Below are 23,210 nucleotides of genomic sequence, written 5' to 3'. Positions count from 1 at the left end.
AGTCCATATGAGACATCAGTGGGTTAATTAGAGTCTCTTGAAGCATCGAAAATACATCTTGGTCCAAAAATATAAAAAACTATGAATTTATTCAACATTGTCCTCTCTTCCGTGTTTCTCCAAAAAGATTCAAACGGTTAATGAATCAGTGAATCGATCAATGCTTCGGGTCGCCAATGTCACGTGATTTCAGCAGTTTGGCGGTTTGATGCGATTTGAACAGCTGAAATCACGTGACATCGGCGATCTGAATCACTGATCGATTCACACCGTTTGAATCTTTTTGGAGGAACGTGGAAGAGACGACAATGCTGAATAATTTTTGTTATTTTTGGACCAAAATGTATTTTCGATGCTTCTAGAGATTCTAATTAACCCACTGATGTCTCATATGGACTACTTTGTTGATGTTTTTATTCCCTTTCTGGACACGGACAGTAAAGTGGGCATTGACTGCATTTGCTCTGGGACTAAAATATCAAGGTCAAGGTCAAGTTTATTTATATAGCCCTTTAAAACAACATAAATGCTGACCAAAGTGCTGTGATTATTGATATGATAATCTGGGGGTGGGGGTACATTATACACACCAGTGGCAGCCAATGTTGGGAGGTTTATTATAAATAATTAAGTTTCAAGTGCAGTAAATGTTTTACAAATGATTTTTTTTTATGCGAGCATTTTTATGTCTTCGTTCCAATCTTCGTTCCAATCAATGCATTTAATCGCCTGCGTACCGCCGGTTCTTCTGAAACGGCCGTGATCCTGTCAGAATTCTATAAAACTTAAGCCCATTGGTGGAATAGCGATTAGTGCAACCAAAAACGCAACAGCAACAGCCAGATGCTGGGAATACATTTTGATGCTGGGAAACCGTTTTGATAAACTTTCGGAGTTGCTCAAACGTTAGAACCACTAGGGAACAACACCACTTCCGTTGCCAAAATGCGCGCGCAACTCTTTGATCACGTGGGCTGTAAAAGGGTCTATATACCAAACAAAGCATCCTCATACAATACAATTTAAGCACTAATAATAAAATATCAAAAGAAACCAAACAAAAGTAATAAAATTAAGACAAGAACATCATGCAATATAAAACAATATTTAAAACTTAAAAATTAGTATCAAATTAAACATATGATACTATGTTTATACTAAGATATAAAATATCTTAAACTGTGTCTGAAGATGAACGGAGGTCTTACGGGTGTGGAACAACATTAGGGTGAGTCATTAATGACATCAATTTCATTTCTGGGTGAACTAACCCTTTAACTTACATCAAAAAATAAGTACAATGTACTAACTGTGTTCAAATTGTACTGCAAAACACCTTTGCTGATATTGAAATGGGATACTGGTAGTTAGGGTCAGGTGTGGTGGTGTGGGTCAGTTTAAGGGTAGGGTTAGGTGTAAGGGAAGTGCCAACTGTGTAAATACAAATGCAACTACAGAAATTAATTACAGATTTAATTACATGCAGGTATTTTTAAAATATAAGTACAATATAAAAACATGTATGTACACAATAAGTACATTGTATCAAATGATTAATTACAATGTTAGTACATAGTAGTTAAGGCCACCTGATATAAAGTGGGTCCAAAAACTGTTAATGTGTTTTGGCCGTTCATTTGCATGGCAACAGTGTTTGGTGGCTCGATAATGCAAACTTTGAAATTGGTTTTAAAATAGTTTTGAAATAATACCATTATTTGTGTAAACTTCAAAAAATGTGAATCTGTGTGGCAGAAGAATGAGTGGTGATGGCATGAACTTAAGCATCACGTGTTTAGTCTATAGGCAAGCGTGTTTGAATACGTATGTGAGCAGGTGCATCGTTTTTCTTTACAAAATGACCGCCAAATTACTTTTCATGCATAATACAGCGTTTTTAAGTCAGTTCTGCAGTGCTTCCACTATAACTCCTGCTGGAGGGATGTAAAACGAAGCAAAAAAGGTCCTCTCTAAGTCACATGTAGTTTAATGGCCTGTTTATGTTTTCTTTCAGAATGGAGTGTATTATATGTGACGATAGCATCATTCATGACCGTGGTTGGCATAGCAACTGTATTATGGGGTATTGTGTGCTGCTGTCGAAGGTAAGGGTTTGACAAATCCCACATGATCTGTTTATTGGGTGTTTGATTTGAAGTTTATTGCTAGTGTTTATTAAAAGTGTCTTTTTGGTGTCTCGAGCAGACGGAAAAGCAAAGTGAGACGAAAGAGCCGCTATAAAATGCTGGAGGGGGATGAACAAGAGGCTCTGGAACTACAGTTACCAAGACCTGGTAATAAAATGATCAGATCTGTCAATCACTGGATAATCATTTAATTGAATAAACTGCATAATTAATTGTATTGAATCACTTATTTGAACTAAAAAACTGTCGGGTATTCTGAACTTGAGGACCCAGATGCAAAGTGAAAAATAACACTTTATTAACAAGACTGAAGATGTGTGAATTCAAACAGCAGACAGACGCCATGACGACAGGCAGGGGGAAGGCCACTGAGACCAGTCCAGGGAGACAACGAATTTGAGGACAGCTTGGGAGGGAACACCAGGGATGTTGGAAAAATCTAGGCAGGAACACCAGGAACCTGAGGCCTGTTGTTCTCTCCCAGAATCAGCTCCAGTCTTTGCTGACAGGCAGTAGGAGACAGTGGCCAGGGAAAACTCAGGGCACAGGGCAGGAACCAACACAAGACAAGACTCTAGACAAGACAACAAGGAATAGCAGACAAACTAACAACTATAGCCCTATTCGGACGGTAATTGTTTCTCATGTGGACGTCCTTAAAAATACATTTGCATGCCACGTCGGTGATAAAACTCGTGCATTCGGATGTGGATTTATTGACGAGGTGGAGGAGTGAGTTTTGTGATCCTGCGCACCTGGGAACACTGCTCACGTGGTCAGTCGAATGAATGTCTGCTGTAAAAATGTCATATGCTTGGAATAATAAGGTTAAAATCATTTAATTTAATAAAATAAAATAACATTTAAATAAAAAAGCTGTAATTTTAAAAATGTGGAAATGAGCAGAAATAAGTTAATACAATGCTGTAAATTGAAACTATATAACGTTAATTACTGCCGTAATAACGGCTCTTTTTAAACGTTTACATGTCTTTCTTCTCTTTCTCTTTCTCTTTTGAGCGGTGATGAAATATTATTTTTGTAAATACTTTCCAGCATTTCAGTAATAAAAGTGTAGGCTTTAGATCTTTAAAATGCATCCGAATTACAGCGAAGTGCAACAATTTAGTCCTCCGCAGGGGTCAAAATCTCTTCTTAAAAACTCAGAGATGTGGATTCGGACGGCAATTAAATCACCACACGACCTTGGTGTTTGTCTAAAAACAGCAGGTAATTCGGCCAGGGATTTTTACGCAGGTGGTTGGAGAAAAACACTGAAATCACAGACTAGCCCTTGTAAATTATGAAAATACCTTACAACCCCACGCGAAACAATACCGTCCGAATAGGGCTTTTGACCAAAGAAAACAAAACCTAAAAACTAATGAGCTAGAGAGAACTACATCAAAAATAAAGAGGTAAAAATTCAGGAACAAAGAAAATGGGAATTTATCAAAAGGATCATCTAAAACAAGGGAAACTAAATCTAGCACTGAAGTTAAAAAAGGAAAAAGAAAACGAGAGAAACCAAAACAAAGCCTGGAGAAAACTAAAGCAAAATAAAGACAGACTAGACAAATTCAGGAACAAATAAAACTGAAAATAAAGAAATACTAAACTAGAACTGACAGAAGCACTAAATCTTAAAAGGACTTGGCACGATATGTAAGCAAACACTGAATGAATACATACACGAACTAGCAACAACACGAGGGAAGGTAGCACAATATAAAGGGACCAGGGCACATGAGGAACAGGTGAGCACAATTAGTGAAACAAGGACTCGACCAGACTAAACAAGGGGGCGTGGTAACAGCAAACAAGGAGGCAGGACAAGAGGACCACATGACAAACACAAAGAAAGACAGATCCATGTGCTAAGACACAACACAAACAGAAACGTTAAACAAAGACAACAGACAAGGCTGCCAGGGCAGAATCCTGACAAAACCATTTTTCAACAATAATAATAAATTATTATTATTACATATAATACTTCTTTCAAAACATTCAAAAAATCTTCAACTTTAACAATAGTTTACAAAACTTTACAAGTCATTATATTCCGTATATTTGGAAAAGTGTTAGTAATTGTTTATAAAGAAATTTCTATAATTTATTTCCTTTATATTATTTTAACTAATTAAATTATTTGGTTACACTTTATTTTTAAGCTACACTGTGTAACTTTTTTAGTTTATTCTTAGCTAAAAACACGTAGTTCTTTCAAAAATATATGTGCTCATTAATGTATATTTACTTCTTTCAAGTAATAAAGTATTCTCGTAAGTTTATAATATGCCATTGAAAATACATACGGGTGAGGGGTTCAAATGCCGGTCGCCATGTTGCTCCTCCATCTTGAAAGTACATTAGCCAAAGAGGGACATACCCGTAAATTCAAGCTTCGCCTTTCGCGTTTTAACACTCGATGGCACCGTGTCGAATGTGAAGAGGGGGATTGCCATGTTAATCTTGGACTAAATCGGCCACCGTAGGAGTCAAAACAAAATCAGAATTGAGAGGAACAGAAACTATTATTCACTGGATGGTCATATACCTTTACACCGCTAGATGGGGGAAAATATCACACAGTGTAGCTTTAAGGTGTCTGTGTTACAGTGTAATTATACAATGAAGTACTGAGTAACATGTACTTACTATTGAATTCCAGTTAGGGTTGAGGGTTAGTTGCATGACATTATGCATAATTTATAGTTAATACTACAGTAATTACATGTAACGTGTTACAAGGACACTGTAAAATAAAATGTTACCGTGCTGAGTAATATTAATTAACTACCGTACATGTACTTACTATAGTTACAGTTAGGGTTAAGGTTTGGTTTAGGGTAAGTTCCTAGTAATTGTACATAATTAACTCTTATAGTAAGTACATGTACACTTTAAAAAATATTGTTGGTTTAACTTAAAAAATAAATAACCTGGTTGCCTTAATTTTGAGTTTATTGAAATTTAAAATTTGAGTTGATACAATGAAGGAAATTGGTTTAATACATAAACTCAAAATATTATTGTATCTGAACCACATAAAAAATGTGATAAATCAAGAAAATATCACAATTTGGCATGTTTCTCTGCATAATCGGATAATTATGTGTGTAAAAAACACACAATTATTCAATATGCTTACCACATCTTTAATTATTTCAATAAACATTGTCGATTCTCAAAAATGTTCATTGTACTAACTACATTTTTTTATTTCAACTACATTTTTTTATTTCAATGAACTCAAAATTTTAAGGCAACTAGGTAACTTATTTTGTAAATAATGTTTTACAGTGTAGTAACATCACCTTAAAATAAAGTGTTACTAATTACTTCAGATTAAATGAATGTGTTAAATTGACGTCCCCAGGTTATTTTAACAGTATTAAACATTCTCCGTAGCAAAGATACTTCATCCTGTCCTTGCCTTATTCTTCCAGGTCGCTTGAAGCCAGTTGCTGCTCCCACATCCTCCGCGCTCATGCACTCCGATTCCGATCTGGAAAGCGACGACGGCCAGGCGGGCATCCCGTGGTCCGATCGAGAGCGTGGAAAACTCCTGCCACCCCAAAACGGATCTCTGCGTAATGGCCACGGTCCTCATAAACCCAAAAAACAAAAAGAGGAGCTGCTTTAGCACACACACACCAAACCTCTCGTAATGCACCAACGCACTGTTCACCCCTCGTCCATGACATGTGTATTTAATTCAGGAGGGACCTGCAGGACTTCAGGAATGACCTCTACACCTGCATCCCCGGGTTGAATCGCAGCCCAGTCTGAGCCAAAATTAAAATGCATTTAAACCCGAATGGTTGAGACATGCACCTCAAAAAGACAAAGAGAATGTTCCTGCATAACTGCAGAGATAAATGTGCCAGCGGAAAGGGTTGAGCATTTTAAAATCGCTCTCAGAGGAACTTTTCCCCACCAGAATGTCTCATCACACCGCGGATAACTGAGCCTGCCTCACTGTCCCCTTCCTACGAAGCTTCCTGATATGGCGGGCAGCCTGTCACATCCAAACACTGCCTGGCATGTCTAATAATTTGTATATTTTTACTTGTGGTAATAATGCACAGAGTGAGTCCTAAGGCACCCAACAGAACCATGTATGAGTGCATGAGAAGACAAAAGTTGGTTTCCCTTATTTTTCTTTTTCATAATTTGCATGTATTAAATTAAGACGTGCGTGTGCTACTCTTGCGTGGCTTTTTGCCCCTTTAAACACCAGCATAATAGCCATGTTTGTCAGGGGTTTCTTTTCTTAAGGGAGGAATATCGTACACTGGAAATGCTATTGGATGTTGCACTGGAGCCAGTCACTCACCGCCTCTGGGTTTGAGGATGGATATGAAGGGGTCTAGCTTACTCAAACTGGAACAGCCAATAAATCATGCTTTGTTACACTTGGCTTGCATTAGTACTGCATTTTATGCCTTTTTGACTTTCTGACGATTGTTTATTTATCAGAAATCATCATTTGGTTTTAAAATAGTTTCAGCCAAGGCACTTTTCAGTTCGAATGTTACTTGATGGTTTATTATGAAGTTTGAATGTTGTTTAGATGATGTGTGTGCAAATTAGTATTTTTATTTTTATTTTTCCTCCCCACGTCTGAGTCTTGCAGATTTTGAATGCATGGGGAAAATGAAGGGATTTTTTTTTTAATCCATGCTTTTTTGTTGTTTTTAGTGAAGAATTCCCTGTTTCATGTGACTTGTTCTAATGCAACTGGAGTAAATAAAAATATATATATTTACAACTGGCTTTTTTGTTGTTATACTTAATTTCTGTCCAATCGTATAATTGTACACCTTTTTTGTAAACTAAATAACATGTTTACTGCTTCAAGTGGAGCTTAAACTCATCTGAGACCAAATTAGATCCCATATGCCTATATTTTGCTTTTAATTATTGTGATCTTGGTGAATGAACACCTAATTTATATAATCTGCAGTAGAAAAACTGGTCTGAAAGTATTTTTTAACTTACTGACAGATTGTATTTGTAGATGCACTATTTTCTTGTTCATATGTGTACATAATGAGGAAAAATAAGGTCTCTTTGTTTGTAATTATGCATAGTTTTTACTATATATAACATGCATAACAACGGCAAAACCATTAAAACTGTTATAACTGTAAATTGGTGCTGGATGGAAATGCCTTGGTTTAAAGCGAACTATTGAAAACTGCCTATTTATTAAGTCAAAGGAGGCACTTGTTAATTCTAGGCACAGTCTGCAGATCAAAATTGTGACATCCACACTTCCTGTTTGGGCTACAAGGATATGTACTTAATCTCAAATTTCTCTTCCCCTCCAGCTCCACAAATAAGTTTGACCAAGACTTCAAAACTGCCCGTGAGAATGAGGAAAAAAAACTAAGAAAATAGGCACTTTCATTATTACATAATTATGTCACATGTCTGTCTCACACGTTAGACTGAGGGAATTCCTATTATTAGTGTTGCATCTAGTCGCCTAGATTGATTGAATTCAAGAAACAAATAGATATTCGTGCTCAGTGTTGAGTCTTCCTGTTCCTGGTTTACTCTTTTCATCACTTTATTATCTCTCTCTCTCTCTCTCTCTCTCTCTCTCTCTCTCTCTCTCTCTCTCTCTCTCTCTCTCTCTCTCTCTCTCTCTCTTTGTCCTTATAAGGAAGTGGAGCTGTTGGTGGAGTTTGGGCGGAAACGGCGCGCGGTGACAGCTGGGAACTTCAACACGCTCATACAGGAAGACATCGCAGACGGGGAGCCCGTAACACACCCATTCAACAGCAAAGACTAAAGCCAGGACCACTATAACATTTCTCAGACGGTAAAGGTAAGGATAAAACACCAAATGCATTGTCTAAACGAATAGATATCTGCGTTAAGCGACTTGCCGGCGGAAATCTTTTCTAGACAGTGCGCCGCTGCGTCTCGGCGCAAATCATGACAACTGAAACGAGCTCGCGCATAATACTGTAAAAAAGCGATACATCCTCACAGTGGCATTAGGCCTTATACATAAAAAGCGATTTATTATATATTTGCATGTATCCAGATGTCTAAACAGCAGTCTAATGCGACGGTTGGAAAAGTTCCTGATCTTGCAGAGCTCTGTGATGGGTAGTCCAACTCATCTCTGCGAATCGGTTCTTTCGAACTGTACATTTCGAGAACCGGTTTGAAAACAATTTAGCGATTCGTTTGCGTCATCACGTCATAGTGTTTTAATACAACGCTTTTCGGATGTGTCATGCATATTTTTCAAAGACTGTGACGCGTTTTAACGGTCATCAGCGTCGTTTAAATCTTGCAAAGTTCTTATTATATAATATATATAATTATTTTTTTATTTACACTTTGTATTATATAACCTTTGCATCATGTAAAATCTTTGTTCAACGTGTCAACGCTCGTTCACAGTTGATTCAGCTCAATTAATAAGTTGTTCAGATTCGGTTCAACTGATTCACTAATAAGATCCGACTCAAATGAACACCGAAAATCGCTACAGCGCAAATGAAGGAAGTAGGGCGGGTGTTAAAGTGCAGGAAATCTATACAAGCTTGTCGCCTCTCGCGATCGCTAAATTGTTTCCGTTTCCATATTATTTCTCTATAAATAATCGCTCGGTATTGTCTGACTGACCTCTCGCGACCGTGTTGTACCGGCTGGCCTGATTATTCAAATCAAATCGAATCACATCACATTTCTTAGCTTGCCTCTTGCCTCGCATCCTATTGTAACCTTATTAATGGCTTGATTGCATGTCATGAAACCCAGTTGACTATTGGCCGTGTGTGTATGTTTAATAAATGTGGCACATCTCATCCTGCGCTGTGCCGAGAATGGATGCGATATGGCCTAGTTTTCAGCTTCTAGTACAGTAGGCTGGATAAATGACCTGTTTTTATGTCCAGAAGAGCAGCTTGCACCCATATATGCTTGACGTTTCAGTCTTCCCTTTGTTGGTCATCTTCCCATCTTGTTTTGACATGTTTACCTTCCTTTAGGGTGTTACCTGCAGAATTTAGAGCAGGTGTGATGTAACACTTCTGTGTTGAAGCACAGAAACTATTGCTTTTTTAGTCTTAATCTGAAATTAAAGGGACAGTACAACAAAAAAAATTTACATTCTGTTATTTACTCACCCTAAGTTGTAAGAGTTTCTTTGTTCTGCTGAACACAAAGGAATATATTTTTAAGAATGTTTGTAACGGAAAAGTTATGTGGCACCATTGGCTTCCATAATACAGAGAGGAAACAAATACCGTGGAAGTCAATGTGAACTATCCCTTTAACACCCACTAGTGCACTGAATGTGGACAAAAGCTCTCCATTCAATTGTTCCAAATCAGATTTAATAGTAAATATACTTAAACCAGATTATCAAAATCACTGCTTATATTTATTTCTGCTGGTTGTTTTGACTTGTAGAAGCTCTGAAAGGCTGGTAACTTATGAATTTAGTAGCCAAATTGATTGAAAATGAATTTCAAATTCTGATTATAAGCAGTTAAGGACATTTCCCACTTATGTAGGTGGCAGTTTCTGCAATATTCGCTGCCTCCTCAGTTTAGATTTTAGGGCGAGGACACTAGGAATCGGACTGAAATTGCTTTCCTGAGGCAAGGAAATTTGACTACTCTAATTTGAATGTGAATATTTTCTTACAATGCAGAGGGAAAAAAGGGAAGAAAAAGAAAATTTGACTATAATTTGACTTCAGTCTGCTCTTTCGCTTCTTTCATCTTTATTATATTTGGTAAGAGGTGAAATTATTCCCTCAATAGTGAATGTGTTTCTGTGATTTTAGTCCCTCCTGTGTGAATAAATGTTTTGTTAAACCCACATGCTGGAAAACAGCCACAGCGGGTTGTGGCCACAGAGGAATCTGTTATTATTATTATTAGAGTAATGTTGACTATCTTACTCGAACTTTACTCTTTCATATTGTATTCTCCATAGTAGTGCCATTTAATGTATCAGACATGAACTTGTTCACCGTTAATAGTTTAGTATTACTATAGGCTTGGGAAATTTGTGATTCCTGAAGGAGTCCCACAAATAAGGGTGGTTTTCCCCCGGGAATACACTCTCATTAGACGCAGGTGATTACGGGTTCATATGTGGATACCTGTGCGTTTCCCAGAAGACTCATTCAGGTGAAAGGAGGAGTGAGTCTGTGAGCCAGATTCACGTATCAGGTTTCTGTTACGTAATGTTACCTGTGTGCATGTGAAGGGGCAGTAAAGATGGCCTTGCCCTTTAAAAGTTGCCCAGAGAAGGCAAACAAGAGCTACTTCCTCCTTTTTGTATCTTGAGAGGTTTGGCATATATTTTTTCCTTAAGTGCAAAATTTTTTCCCCCTTTTTTTTCTTCTGGTTGCATTTTTGTGGAACATGTTATGGCACGTCCTGGATTCTCCTTTGGCTCGGTGTGTTGGGCATCCGTGTTTTCCACGCGTTCACTTATGTTCACTGTTGCTCTTTTTGTGGATTTTAAACATAATTTCAAACAAGTTTCAGAATAAGTAAAATGCAAAAGTCAGAAGAATACAAGAATGGCATGAAATTAAAATTCACCTCATATTATAAATGTGTGTTATTGATAACTTACTGTGAGTAATTAATCTCTCTGCAGGTTTAATTTTTTCTAACTGTCCTTTCACAGTTATGAATACAAATAATTGCGATTGACAATTACATTTTGTTCATGTTATTAGGGTTGGGCATCGAGAACCGGTTCTAACTTGGAACCATTTAAAAAATAACGATTCCATTGGAATCGTTTAGAAAATTTGTTTTCGTTTCCGATTATCGGTTCCAAACGCGCAAGTTTTGGTTTCCATGGCCACCTTATTTCCGGTGCTTGCGCGCCCGCTTGTTCTTTTAGCCATGGAAGCCCGGTAAGCGGAGCTCTGAAAAGCCGTCTATTTCATTTATATATTTTATTTTATTGTATTTATTTGTGCTATTTTTTTGTAATATGTTTATTTGTTCTTATTTTATTACAGTTTAGTCGACTTTTTTAATTCAATTTGCCATTCGAAATCAAGCTTACTTGTGCTGTGTGTAAGCTATTGCAACACAATTACCCCGTTGTAAAAAATACATTGAGTTAGCAAATATTTGTGAGAATTTTAATAGTAATTGATCAATGTTTATACATGAGAAAAAGCTTAAAAGCGTTATCATATAAAGTGATCTCTTCAGAAGAAATTTTTGATTGCCTAGACTTTCAAAAAATAATTATATAAAAAATATCTAATTGACAGTATATGCAGCGTTTTTCCCCCCCGTGGTATTGAAAATAGCATTGAATATCGATGTGACATGTTTTGACTCCACCCCTCAAAGAATCGGAATCGAAAAGAACCGGAATCGAAAGTAAGACTCGGAATCGGAATCATAATCGTTCAAATCAAAATGATGCCCAACCCTACATGTTATATATAGTATAAGCCTGATACAAGTTAAAATAACGTGTATGAAATTCAATAAAAAAGGCCCATATGATTTCAATGCTGCAAGAATTTATATTTATCTATTATATAATTAATATAATACAGTCCTTAATTTTGTATAAAGAGGGAAATTTGACTATCCTTGTGTATAACTGTTTTTTTTTTTTTAAATATATTAAATATATATTTTTAAATATGGCAAAATGTTTTTTTTAACTGCACAATTACTTATCTCTAATTGCGGTGGCTTCAAATAACCACAGTCAGATGGTTAATCAATAAATTTGAGCTCTTATTAATTAAAATCAATTGATTCTCCAATCATTTAGTCCACTTTAGCCCCACCCCTTTCTTACAATCAACTGCAAGCTTTCATTCAGTTCTGCCTCCAACAACCGATGGATGTAACGCACCCTATGTTTTTTATTTTGCGGTTGATAATCCGTTTCACAGAGATGTGCGTCACAATACAGAAGAAAATATTTGTCTACTTCAGTTTCATTGTGACTTTAAAGCTTACTGTGATTCTGTAAAACCATAATGTCTCTGTAATCTCGCTCACACACTCTCTCACAGCAGGTATGGCAGAGCTGGCGGGTCTAGTTCAGCGTTTGGAGGTGGCTGTGGGCCGTCTGGAGGCCATGTCCAGTTCTGGGGGTGGAGGCAGCCCTGCTGCTGGATCTGGACGTAAGAACAACCTAATGTAAACTAGTTCTGTCTCAAAATAATTAGTGGCCCTTACCGAGTGTGCACTTCAGGGTGGGAAATTAACTTTTTTGGCCACTAGCCACAGTGGCTGGTGGATGTCCAATTTTACCAGCCACTTATATTTTTTACCAGCCACTTTTTACAGAATTCAAATTTAAAAGAAAGTGCATTAGCATAGTATGGGGTGAATTTGGGTTGATTGGGACATTTTCCGCAGTCATTTCAATGGCAGAAACGGTCAGAATCATGAAATGAGTTACTCGACAAAGGTGCATTATTGTTACTAGCAACATCATTCTTTGACAAAAGCTGTCCAATCCGTTACAATGAATGTTTTAAGTAGTAACCAGTAAAAATATGTTTTACAATTCACACGCCACTGTGGCTGGTATACACAGCAAAGTCACCATTGGCTGGTGGCGGGTGCTAATTTCCCACCCTGGTGCACTTGGAGTTAGACATTTGACCTTAAAGCTGCAGTCTATAACTATTTTTGCTAACAAAATGATCCAAAATCCATTTGAGCAAGTGCATGTGCTTTAAGCAAGTGATTTTATGAAGTTATATAGTGAAATTATCTAAATCACCTCAAGTCATAATGACTAGGGGTGGACTTGGCAACCACTATTAACTTCATTGTAAAAGCCCCGGATAGACCTTTTTTCCTGTTCTTCTCCACCTTGCTTTCAAAATGTACTCCTAAATGGAATGGGCCAGCTGTGTTAATAATAAGCTATATGAGGTCACTCCAGTCTGTTAAGCATATTTCATTTGAACGTACTGCTTTTAAATGCCATTTCAGGCAACATTTTTACTCAAAGTTCTCTTTTTAATGTTTTTTAAAATAAGGAATAATCAAACAAATATTAAAATGAAAAGTCTTTTGTTATAATGAAATTTGGTTGTCAGCTGTTGTTGTTGGTTTTTTATTACTACTGTACGTTACTATTATTTGTTTCTTTTAAAATACATGGGGCTTGCCATGAAAATAGCCATATATGCTGTATAGCACTAAAAACTAACATTTATATTCACTCCTTTGCCCTGAGTGTGGAAAGATCCAGTAGAATTAAGTGCTCAAAACACTTGCACATTAGTTGGTATATGTGCGCCATCCGTGTAGACACACAAACTGGTCTAACGAAATTACACCACATGGACAGTGACTGAAGGATACTTTGGGCTTTAGTGAAACTACCTTTGTGCTATTGTCATGGACAGACAAAGTGCTTGTTGCTGAAAATGTTGTATTGTGTCTGTCTGGTTAGAATATGGTGCGATTCTGCTCTTGTTTTTTTTTCTCTTCAGCGGTGTCGGCGTATGTTGAAGCTTATGACAGTCTGATCTCTGGCCCTGTGGCTCAGTACGCTGCCATCAGTCAGAAGATAGGAGGAGACGTTCAGAAGCATGTATGTAAATCCTGCACTGTTATTACAGTTCCTGAACCCGGGCACACATTGATAAAGAGTCCACGCAATGTTCCTTATCATTTGTTCTGTGTCGTAGGCTGAGATGATGAAGCAGGCCTTTTCCTGTCAAAGACAGCTTCTGGTCACTGCCTCCCGCTCTCAGAAACCTGCTGACGTAAGTGTTACGGTGCATTTTAAAATAAGACTGGCTACTACACTACCGTTCCAAATTTTGTATGTGCTTTAAGGTCTCTTAAGGAAGCTGCATCTAATTGATCAAAATGCATTAAAAACAGATATATACATGCATACGGCATCATTACTCCAGTCTTCAGTGCACATGATCCTTCAGAAATGTGATTTGTTGCTCAAGAACACATTTTGATGAAATAAATTAAAAAGAACAACTTTTATTAACATAATAAATGTCTTGTCTGTTAGTTTTGATCAATTTAATGCTTCCTTGCTGAATGAACATATTAATTTCTCTTTTTAAAAAAAAATTGCTGAACCCAAAGTTTTGAACAGTGCTGTATCTTTCACACCAATTTCAGCTGTTTCCATCCAAAATTGGGAATTAAACTATTGCACAAAATTAAAAAATATATATAAAAAATATTCCTGTGTGTGCGCCTGAATAAAGCAGCGTTTCACCAGTGAGGTGATGAGAACAAAATTCCTGATAAACTGTCACTACAAATCACTGAGAAAAATGTAAGTTGCTGCAGTAGGAGAACCCACTGTGTGTGTGTATAATAATTTTCAATATAATAAATTATTTACACAGATGAAATGCAATAAAGTTAGCTTGTATTCGGAGGCGGATGCCTGCTGTTTGTAATCAGTCGTGTAAGACCGATATGACGACAGACTTTGCTCGGGCATTTCAGACGCTGTGCAACGAGATCGGTTCTGCCATCCCATCGCATAGTCACGTGCCTTTTATGATGTGCATCGAGAAATGAATTCTGTAAATGTGTTTCCATTGTTGTTTTTGTGCATTTTTTTCTTGTCAGATCAAATTTATTCAACTTGATTGAGGATATGATTATTATTTTAATGCACATTTTTAGCACATTTTGGCTTTTGCATCCAGTGTTTTCTTTACAACAAAAAAAATTGGTGGAAGTAAACATAGGGGCAGCAGTGGCTCAGTGGTTCATGTAGGTTGTCTACAAACCGAAAGGTTGGTGGTTCAATCCCCGGTTCCACCTGACCAAGTGTCGAGGTGTCCATGAGCAAGACACCTAACCCCAGCTGCTCCCGACGAGCTGGATGGCCCCTTACATGGCTGACATCGCCGTCGGTGTATGAATGTGAGGCAAAAATGTAAAGCGCTTTGGTTGGCCATAGGGTCTGTTAAAAGCGCTATATAAATGCAGTCCATTTACCATAGCTATTGTTTACTATTTTGTAACATTTTCTCATCTTGTCATGTCCATCTTTTCCTCTGATGTAGTCCGCCCTGGCCCCTCTGCTGGCCCCCGTGTCTAAAGTGATCCAGGAGGTGCAGGCGTTCAGAGAGAAGAACCGTTCCTCTCCTCACTTCAACCATCTCTCCGCGGTCAGCGAGAGCGTTCCCGCCCTCGGCTGGGTGGCCATGGTAAGGCAAAGGGTGGAGCTGTCAGCACTGTGTTGCAGTTTTGTAGTTATGCGTGTCATTTCTATTTTAAATTGAGTCAATTATGGGACTTTTACACTGAATAAAGTGTAAAACTTTACATTTGTTTGACAGTATTTATATCAAATTTGTCCTCTACATTACTCTATATTACTACATTTACAAATATCTGGGTTGGTTTAGGCTGGCATACTTGGTATTGTCGCATTCAGGTGGAAATCTCCAAAACTGCTACTTTTCAGGAAATGGAAAACTATATATGGTCAGACAGCTACATGTGTCATATTGACATTTCGCCAAAATCAAGCTCAAATGGAGTTACAAGACTTTTGTCCAGCAAATATTAGTAATGCGTGTTTTATCCGTCATTAGAACGGCTGCATCTGAGGCAGTAAGTGCATCGCATTACGCTTTCATAAACTCGCAGGTTACATAGGTTATTGTAGCTATGTAGACATTAGGTTTTTTCTGTCATTTGGCCAAAATCTCATGTTATAAAATATTTAACATGGCATTGACTGACTTAATGACAAATGCTAGACTAAGATGCTCCTCAAATACATAAAACATAATGCTTGTAAAGTAAAGAAAACACTATTTATTCAAACAACCAGTTGTTTATTCTCCCTCGCATTGCAAACAAGCAGAGGCGCTCAAATGTGTGCGGCACTTCATACACGCTAGAGGTGGGTGGAGTTATGAGGTTTGACTGACAGTTTGAGCATCTATGTCCCTCTTTGGCTAATGTACTTTCAAAATGGAGGGACAACATGGTGACCGGCATTCGAACCCCTCACCCGTATGTATTTTCAATGGCATATTATAAACTTACGAGACTACTTTATTACTTGAATATATATATATTATATTATATGGTTATTCGAGGTTTCCACCTGACAGCGATGATGTATGAAGTGGGATCACAGTTATTTAAAAAAAAAAAAAAAAAATGATGCAAAATTAATAAAATATTTATGATCTGCTCTAAGTCGCTAGTTGAATGCAAGTAAATTTGCAACACTGAAATTATTAATTTTTTTCTCTCTCTCTTAATATGCTAGGCTCCAAAGCCAGGCCCCTATGTGAAGGACATGCAGGATGCAGCCATGTTTTACACAAACCGGGTGCTCAAGGATTACAAGGAGAAGTATGTGTCTGTCTGTGGTGTGAAGAAACTAGTATAGAAGCAAAATGGCATATTGGTAATTTTGCTTTGTCTTATTTTTAGAGATAAGACACACGTGGACTGGGTCAATGCCTATGTGTCCATTTGGGCCGAGCTGCAGACCTACATCAAGCAGCACCACACCACTGGACTGAGCTGGAGCAAGACTGTGAGTCTCATTCTCATGTGTTTTATTTTGTCCCACATGGTTCAGAATATGTAGTTTAACTGTTTTTGTTTTACAGGGTCCCGTTGCTTCGGCCTCTGGAGGCGGCGGCCCCTGCGGAGGAGCTCCGCCTCCCCCAGGCCCCCCTCCACCCCCCATGGACTTCGACAAGTCTTCAGGTGGAGAATCGGGTGGAGCAATCAATCGCAATGCTCTCTTCGCCTCCCTTAACAAGGGAGCTGATATTACTAAAGGTATTACATTGATCCCTGACTTAATATGGTATTAAAGTGGCTCCAGTAGAGCCACAACACATTCAGTGGCACTTTTATTGCTGTTTAAATGATGGAAGGATCATTGCTAAAACATTAAACAGTCCTTTTGACTGATTGGACATGATGCAGATTGTTCCACTTGATGTGCTGTAATGGGAGCATCAGTGTATGTAAAAAGGTCATTGAAGCCTTCATGGCAAAAAGGGCGAAGTTAGGCTTCGCTCCAAATGATAAGGTCCTGTGGCCCTCACCTGTTCACATCCATAAGGCTCTAGGGTGTCCCATTTGTCACTTATTATTAATTTATACGGTAACACTTTACAATAAGGTTTAATTTGTAAACATTAATCAACATGAACTAACAATGAACAATCCTTCTACAGCATTATTAATCTTAACTAATGTCAATCTCAACATTTACTAATACATTTTTAAGAACAAGAAGTATTTCTGCTTTTATTTATTTCAGTTGTGTGATTATAAATTAAAATGAGATGTTTTCCACAAATGTAGTTAAAATAAAGTTTACATTAATTTATTTCGGTTAAAATGCATTTAATTTCAAGAGAGGTTTTTATTTTATTTTAACTATAATAACCCTAATTATTGAAACTAATAGTAACCAGTATAACAGCAGTTAAAACTTATATTTTGTTGTTATTATTATTTAATTTGTGCATTTGGCAAATGCTTTTAATACAAAGTAACTCTGTACATTTTATTTTTAAATACATTATTTGAGTTTTTACATTAATTATAATAATTTTCACAATGAAGATTAGAAAAATTAGATGCACTTATACAATATACTGTTCCCATCCCTACCCTTATAATCACTGCAATAAAAAGAAAGTCACTAATAAAAACAAGTCATATGGATATGTTTGTCCATTAAAATTGGCTGAATTGAGGAAAAAATTCATATTAATAGTAAATAACAGTAGTAATACAAATAATAATAATAATGCAAAATTAAAACAAAAACAGTTCAGGATGTATGTTTTATCCGTATCAGTATCATTTGTTCAAGGCTTGTCTTTAATATCCCTTACTTTTTATCTGTCTGTAAGGATTGAAGCATGTGTCTGATGACCAGAAGACCCACAAGAATCCTGCACTCAAAGCCAATACAGGTCCTGTGCCTGCCGGGCCCAAACCTGTGGCTGCTCGGCCCACCGCGGCTGCCAGCCCGGCCCGCACTCTTCCTCCAGTGCTGGAGCTGGACGGCAAGAAATGGAAAGTGGTGAGTGAGTCAGTATGCCCGTTATAGTCTGTGTGTATGCAGCTGAAACTATTTTTGGAAATGCCGTTTTAAAAAGGTATTTTCCATCTCGGTCTCAGCTGAGTTTATACATTCCAGTAAACGAAGATACTTAAAAAAGATGTGATGTGTTGGCTCAAACATAAACTATATATGTGAATACATGACACTGTTTGACAGTTCATTTAACTTCATATGCTGATCCTCTCTTTAGGAAAATCAGGAAGGAGCCCAGGGCCTTGTGATCAAAGACACAGAGCTGAAACAGGTGGTTTATGCCTTTAAGTGCAACAACAGCACTTTAAAAGTGCAGGGGAAGATCAACTCCATCACTGTAGGTCTGTACACACTACCAGCAGTTCCTCCACTGTTCACATTGTAACATTTTGCAGTGATGTCTCATTTGTTAATGCAATAACTAACATGAACAGACATTTTTATCAACTAACATTTAAAGTGATAGTTCACCCAAGCATTAAAAAATTGTCATTTACTTGCCCTCAAGTTCTTCCAAACATGTATGAATTTATTTGTTCTCCTAAACACAGATGATGATATTTTGAAGAGTGTTTCATGAGGCCCATTGACTTCCATAGTATTTTTTGTTTTCCATACTATGGCAGTCAATGGGGCCATTTAACTGTTTAGCGACTCACATTCTTCAAAATATCATCTTTTGTGTTCAACAGAAGAGAGAAATTCACACAGGTTTGGAACTTGAGGGTGAGTAAATGATGACAGCATTTTCATTTGAGTGAACTGTCCCTTTAATGTTAATTATTAAAAATGTTCATGTTAGTTTACCATACATTGCATTAACGTGTTAACACGTAGAACTTATTATTTAAACAATGTATTCCTAAGTTTTAAGATTACTGTTAGTTCATGTTATAAATGAAATGGTAGAAAGTTTAGATGTTAAGTTTGTTGTTGTCTTTGCAGATAACTGTAAGAAAATGGGTCTGGTCTTTGATGATGTTGTGGGTATTGTTGAGATGATCAACTGCAGGGATGTTAAGATCCAGGTGTGTATGTTTGTACTATTACTCCCCTTACTATAGATGTGCTTGAATGCAGAGTATCCGAAGGGTCATTTAGTGTTAAAATTTCTTAATTTTTCATAAAAATAAAAAAAAGAGTAAATATTAAAAGTAATGCAAATGTTTAATATTTACATTTGAACATTTTGGTATATGTTTTTAGGTAATTAATGCTGTTGATGAATATTAACATACTGATACATATGAATGTTATCGCTCTTGAACCATTAAAAAAAATAGTTTGAAAGAGGGCACTCTTCAAGTTTGGTCTCTTATATGGCCGTCTTTTTGGGCTCTGCTAGATTAGGTTTTAATGCTTGAGTGTTCAAAAACACCTTGTTTTTCCCCATATTTCTTCATTGCTGCAGCTCCTCTCTTCCCAGTCTGTCAGTAACACTGTTTAGTTTGTGTCTCTATGAAGCCCCTCTTTCTAAAAAGCACAGTGCTCTGATTGATAGGTCGGATCAGTGTGTTGTGATTGGTCAAGCGCTTTAAAGCATGTTTGTGAAATATCCCGCCCCTTTTTTAACAAGATTCACTACTAACTCAACCAGGCCCGCCCCTTTATTTAGCATATATCTTTGGAGGAAATTACTTCAACAACAAATATTGTGATGTGTTCTTTCCCAGAAGAACTCAAGACTATAAGTGGAGGCGTCTAAGAAACTGTACACACTGATAAAGAGCATCACTGAGAAAAGTCCATTATTTAATGACTTAAAAATGAAAAATGATCTTAATTTGAATGCTCTTAAATGTAATTACCCTTAAACAACGAAATATCTTGTAATTGAAAGTAGTAGCATAGCCGGTTTTCTTAGAATAAAGAGCAAAGGCAAAACAGGAGTGCCGAGTCATTCGTCTTCTCTTGATTTCCAGGTCATGGGTAAAGTGCCAACCATCTCCATCAATAAGACCGATGGCTGTCATGTGTACCTGAGCAAAGACTCTCTGGCATGTGAAATCATCAGCGCTAAGAGCTCAGAGATGAACGTGCTGGTGCCCAACAAAGATGGAGAATATGTAAGTGAAGACGTAAACTGTTTATGAATTACAAAGCTATTAAAAATAACACATTAATTTTAGTGATTATTTGTTTTGTTCAACACGTTAAAAATATTTGCAATGCATATGAACCAAGTAGCAAACCAAGTTCCCAGTTTATCTTGAAGCCAATAGACCCCTTCACGAGTGACGTCACAGGAAAATTCACAGTTCGCAGTGCGCATGTCGGGGTCAGAAAGTTCATTCCATCCCATTGAATTGTATGTTAACCAGAGAATTTCTCAAGAAAAAATGCCTACTTGCATCGTGAACTGTGAAAATTGCACCAGTTGTGGAGTCAAGTTTTTTAGGCTTTTCACAGGATCTCATCCGTTAAAGAACATCGACGACATTTGGGCTGCAAGCTATAACGGGCTGGGGTGTGTTAATGATTCACGCAGGTGGTGAAGTAATAACTGCTTTTAATCAATTAGCTTGCATAATGCTTGCATAAACATTCATAATGTTTCTACTTCATGTAACATGAGCGCTCATACTGGACTGAAGCTGTTCTCATCATGTGATCAAGGGAAAACATTTCTTAGGGCGTGGTGAGCTCGTGCCAGGGGCGTGGATAGTGAGCTGTTTGAAGTACCATCCTACGTCACAAAGCATCACAACGTCCAATAGGAAAATTCAACTGCAGTAACAACCGTTCAACCTTAAGAGGGCACCACTAAGACGTTTTTACACCATATATTATAGAATTAAAACACTTTATACCCAAATGTCAAAACATTTATTCGAATCAATAAACAGCATTATTAAAGCCCCAGTCTTGCAGATCATTAACTTAAAAAAGTTGGTTTAGGGTTTAGTTACCCTTTAAAGGTGCACTATGTAAAAACATTTTCAGTGAAATATTCCAAAACCACTAGGCCAGTGTTATATAATTTGTTCAATTGAGTTCTTACAATATCCCAAATGTTTCCAACTATTTGTAAATTTCTATTTTTAACCAATGAACCGAGACGTGTGAGGGAGTCGTCTATCAATGGAGTCATATCTGCATTCCCCTCAGTTTCTGGTTTTATTTTGCAAAGCGCTTTACTCTTAGCAGTGTAAAAAAGTGTCAGAATAACTTCATTACATTATTTTCAACACACACCGATGCATCTATAATGATAAACTGAGCTGCATTACCTCATACTCATGACCGGAAAAGGCTTTGGCGACTGTGGCATAATAAAAGTCCCGCTGCTCGCGAGGCATGTTTTGGGTTCATCTGATTAAAAATCGCTCCAGCTGCCTTGCTCAGCTCCACAACACTCCCTCCTGCTCTGCTTCAGACTACATTAACATTAATAACCGCATCCATCAACATGATTTCTGCCCGAGTCCTATCCTGATTATTTCCCATTGGCTGTAAGGTGAAGACCACATGTCCCAAGATTCACTCACTGCTCTTGACTGGATAAATTTAGTAGCTTTAATAAGGATTAATCTAGATTTAATTTATACTGTAATTGTGCAGTGTTATTTTATTTTCTCACCCAAATATTACTGTTAGACCTACCTAAATATTTACAAGGTTGCATTGATAAAAACAACCAAGTGTAAATTTGAACTGGCCAGCCTGCTAAAGGCACAGTTCACAAATTAAAATATTGAAAATAAATCGTCTTTAGGTCATTTCAACATTTAGTCTGGCGGTTCAATGTGAAATTATTACAATATAAATGTTTTGATGGGTGTGATTTAATTGCGATTTACAGAATTTGCGATTAATTATTCGACTGACATCTCTACTTTCCTTCTAGACTGAGATCCCAGTCCCTGAACAGTTCAAAACCGTATGGGATGGCAGCAAGCTGGTCACCACAGCAACTGAGATTGCCGGATAAAGGACCAACCTGTTTGAGAGACCGCCCCCATTGCAGTGTCCTACCTGACTGACCAATGAGCTTAAACTACAAAGTAGAATGGAATGCCAACCAGGTCGACTCTCCTATCAGCCAATCAGAGCGGATATCATATCTTCCTTCAGCTAGTGACATGACGGCTTGCTTACCAGAAGCACTTGCTCAGTCAATGGCAGGGCTCCATTATCTTCTATTCCATTGATTAAAACATTAGCACTTGAAGTTGATTGCCAACAGTTGGGGTGTTTTCATCTGTTTAGTTTTTGTCTTGCAGCCATACTACGCAAAATCAAATGTGAATGGCCAACAAGTGGAATCAAGTCATTTGATCATGTTTGTGTTTTGTATTTTTGATTCATTCTTTTATTTTTTTCATTTGCATTTTCTGGTCAGGGGGAAAGTTTTGGGGGGGTCACTGCGTTTTCTGTTTAACATATGCAATTCAGATATGAAGCACACAAATGTCCCTCTTCCAACCACCAACAGACATTTACTGTAACTTGATTAATTTTTTTTCTTTTTCTTTCAAGGGATAATTTGAATAAAGTTTAGTCAGATCTTAGAGGATGAATTGGCAACTTGCAAAATCACAGTTATATTTCCAATCGTGTCATTGAAAACAATAGTTGCTTTAGGAATCGTCTTTTCCCTCTTCATTTCATATTGTATTCCGGAGCACATGCAACATTCCCTGTAATGTAAATAAACAAACATTCCATGGTTTGTGATGGAAAGTGTTTGATGTCTTGAGTCTTTTTGGCACAAATTAGAGGCAGAAAAGGACAGCCTAATGTTGAGATGCTCATGGTACTGTCCGTGTCTGATATCTGACGACGATCTGCTGTACAGATACTGGCTTTACATTAATTATGTCCTCTAACTCCCATCACATGCTTTAACTAGATTAGCCTTTAATTCCAACCTCTTAATCTTGTGTAGGGAATTTATTTTGTATCATTTGTCTTTTTGCTTGAAGAAATAGTACTGGAGAACAAACATCATTAAAACTGTTGCAATAAATAACATTACTTTTTTTCTGA

The 23,210-nt window shown here is 37.3% G+C and overlaps 2 protein-coding genes across 3 annotated transcripts in view; both read left to right on the top strand.

Annotated features, from left to right (window-relative positions):
- kiaa0319l (KIAA0319-like ortholog) overlaps nt 1-6,929 on the top strand; it is a 48,909-nt gene extending 41,980 nt beyond the window's left edge. Inside the window, exons 20-22 of the mRNA XM_067425542.1 lie at nt 2,015-2,105; nt 2,206-2,294; nt 5,600-6,929. Coding sequence (XP_067281643.1) covers nt 2,015-2,105; nt 2,206-2,294; nt 5,600-5,796 — 377 coding nt within the window. The 3' untranslated portion in view covers nt 5,797-6,929. The remainder of the gene's footprint in view (nt 1-2,014; nt 2,106-2,205; nt 2,295-5,599) is intronic.
- A 901-nt stretch (nt 6,930-7,830) lies between these two features.
- cap1 (CAP, adenylate cyclase-associated protein 1 (yeast)) lies at nt 7,831-23,203 on the top strand. Of its 2 annotated transcripts, none has more exons than XM_067425595.1 (13): nt 7,831-7,989; nt 12,196-12,306; nt 13,636-13,736; nt 13,834-13,911; nt 15,196-15,339; nt 16,419-16,504; nt 16,586-16,691; nt 16,768-16,942; nt 18,034-18,206; nt 18,439-18,562; nt 19,167-19,249; nt 20,144-20,287; nt 22,069-23,203. In XM_067425595.1, exons 2-13 carry the CDS (start codon nt 12,201-12,203, stop codon nt 22,150-22,152), a joined length of 1,404 nt encoding a protein of 467 aa, XP_067281696.1. In that variant the 5' UTR covers nt 7,831-7,989; nt 12,196-12,200; the 3' UTR covers nt 22,153-23,203. The 2 variants fall into 2 exon arrangements, with proteins under 2 accessions (XP_067281696.1, XP_067281697.1); XM_067425596.1 differs by having other exon boundaries at nt 7,845-7,989; nt 12,199-12,306.
- The last annotated feature ends 7 nt before the right edge of the window (nt 23,204-23,210 follow it).

Source organism: Pseudorasbora parva, chromosome 19, assembly GCF_024679245.1.
Source record: "Pseudorasbora parva isolate DD20220531a chromosome 19, ASM2467924v1, whole genome shotgun sequence".
Lineage (NCBI taxonomy): Eukaryota > Metazoa > Chordata > Actinopteri > Cypriniformes > Gobionidae > Pseudorasbora > Pseudorasbora parva.
The sequence above is the reverse complement of the archived record's forward strand: the minus strand, read 5'-3'. Positions and strand labels throughout refer to the sequence as shown.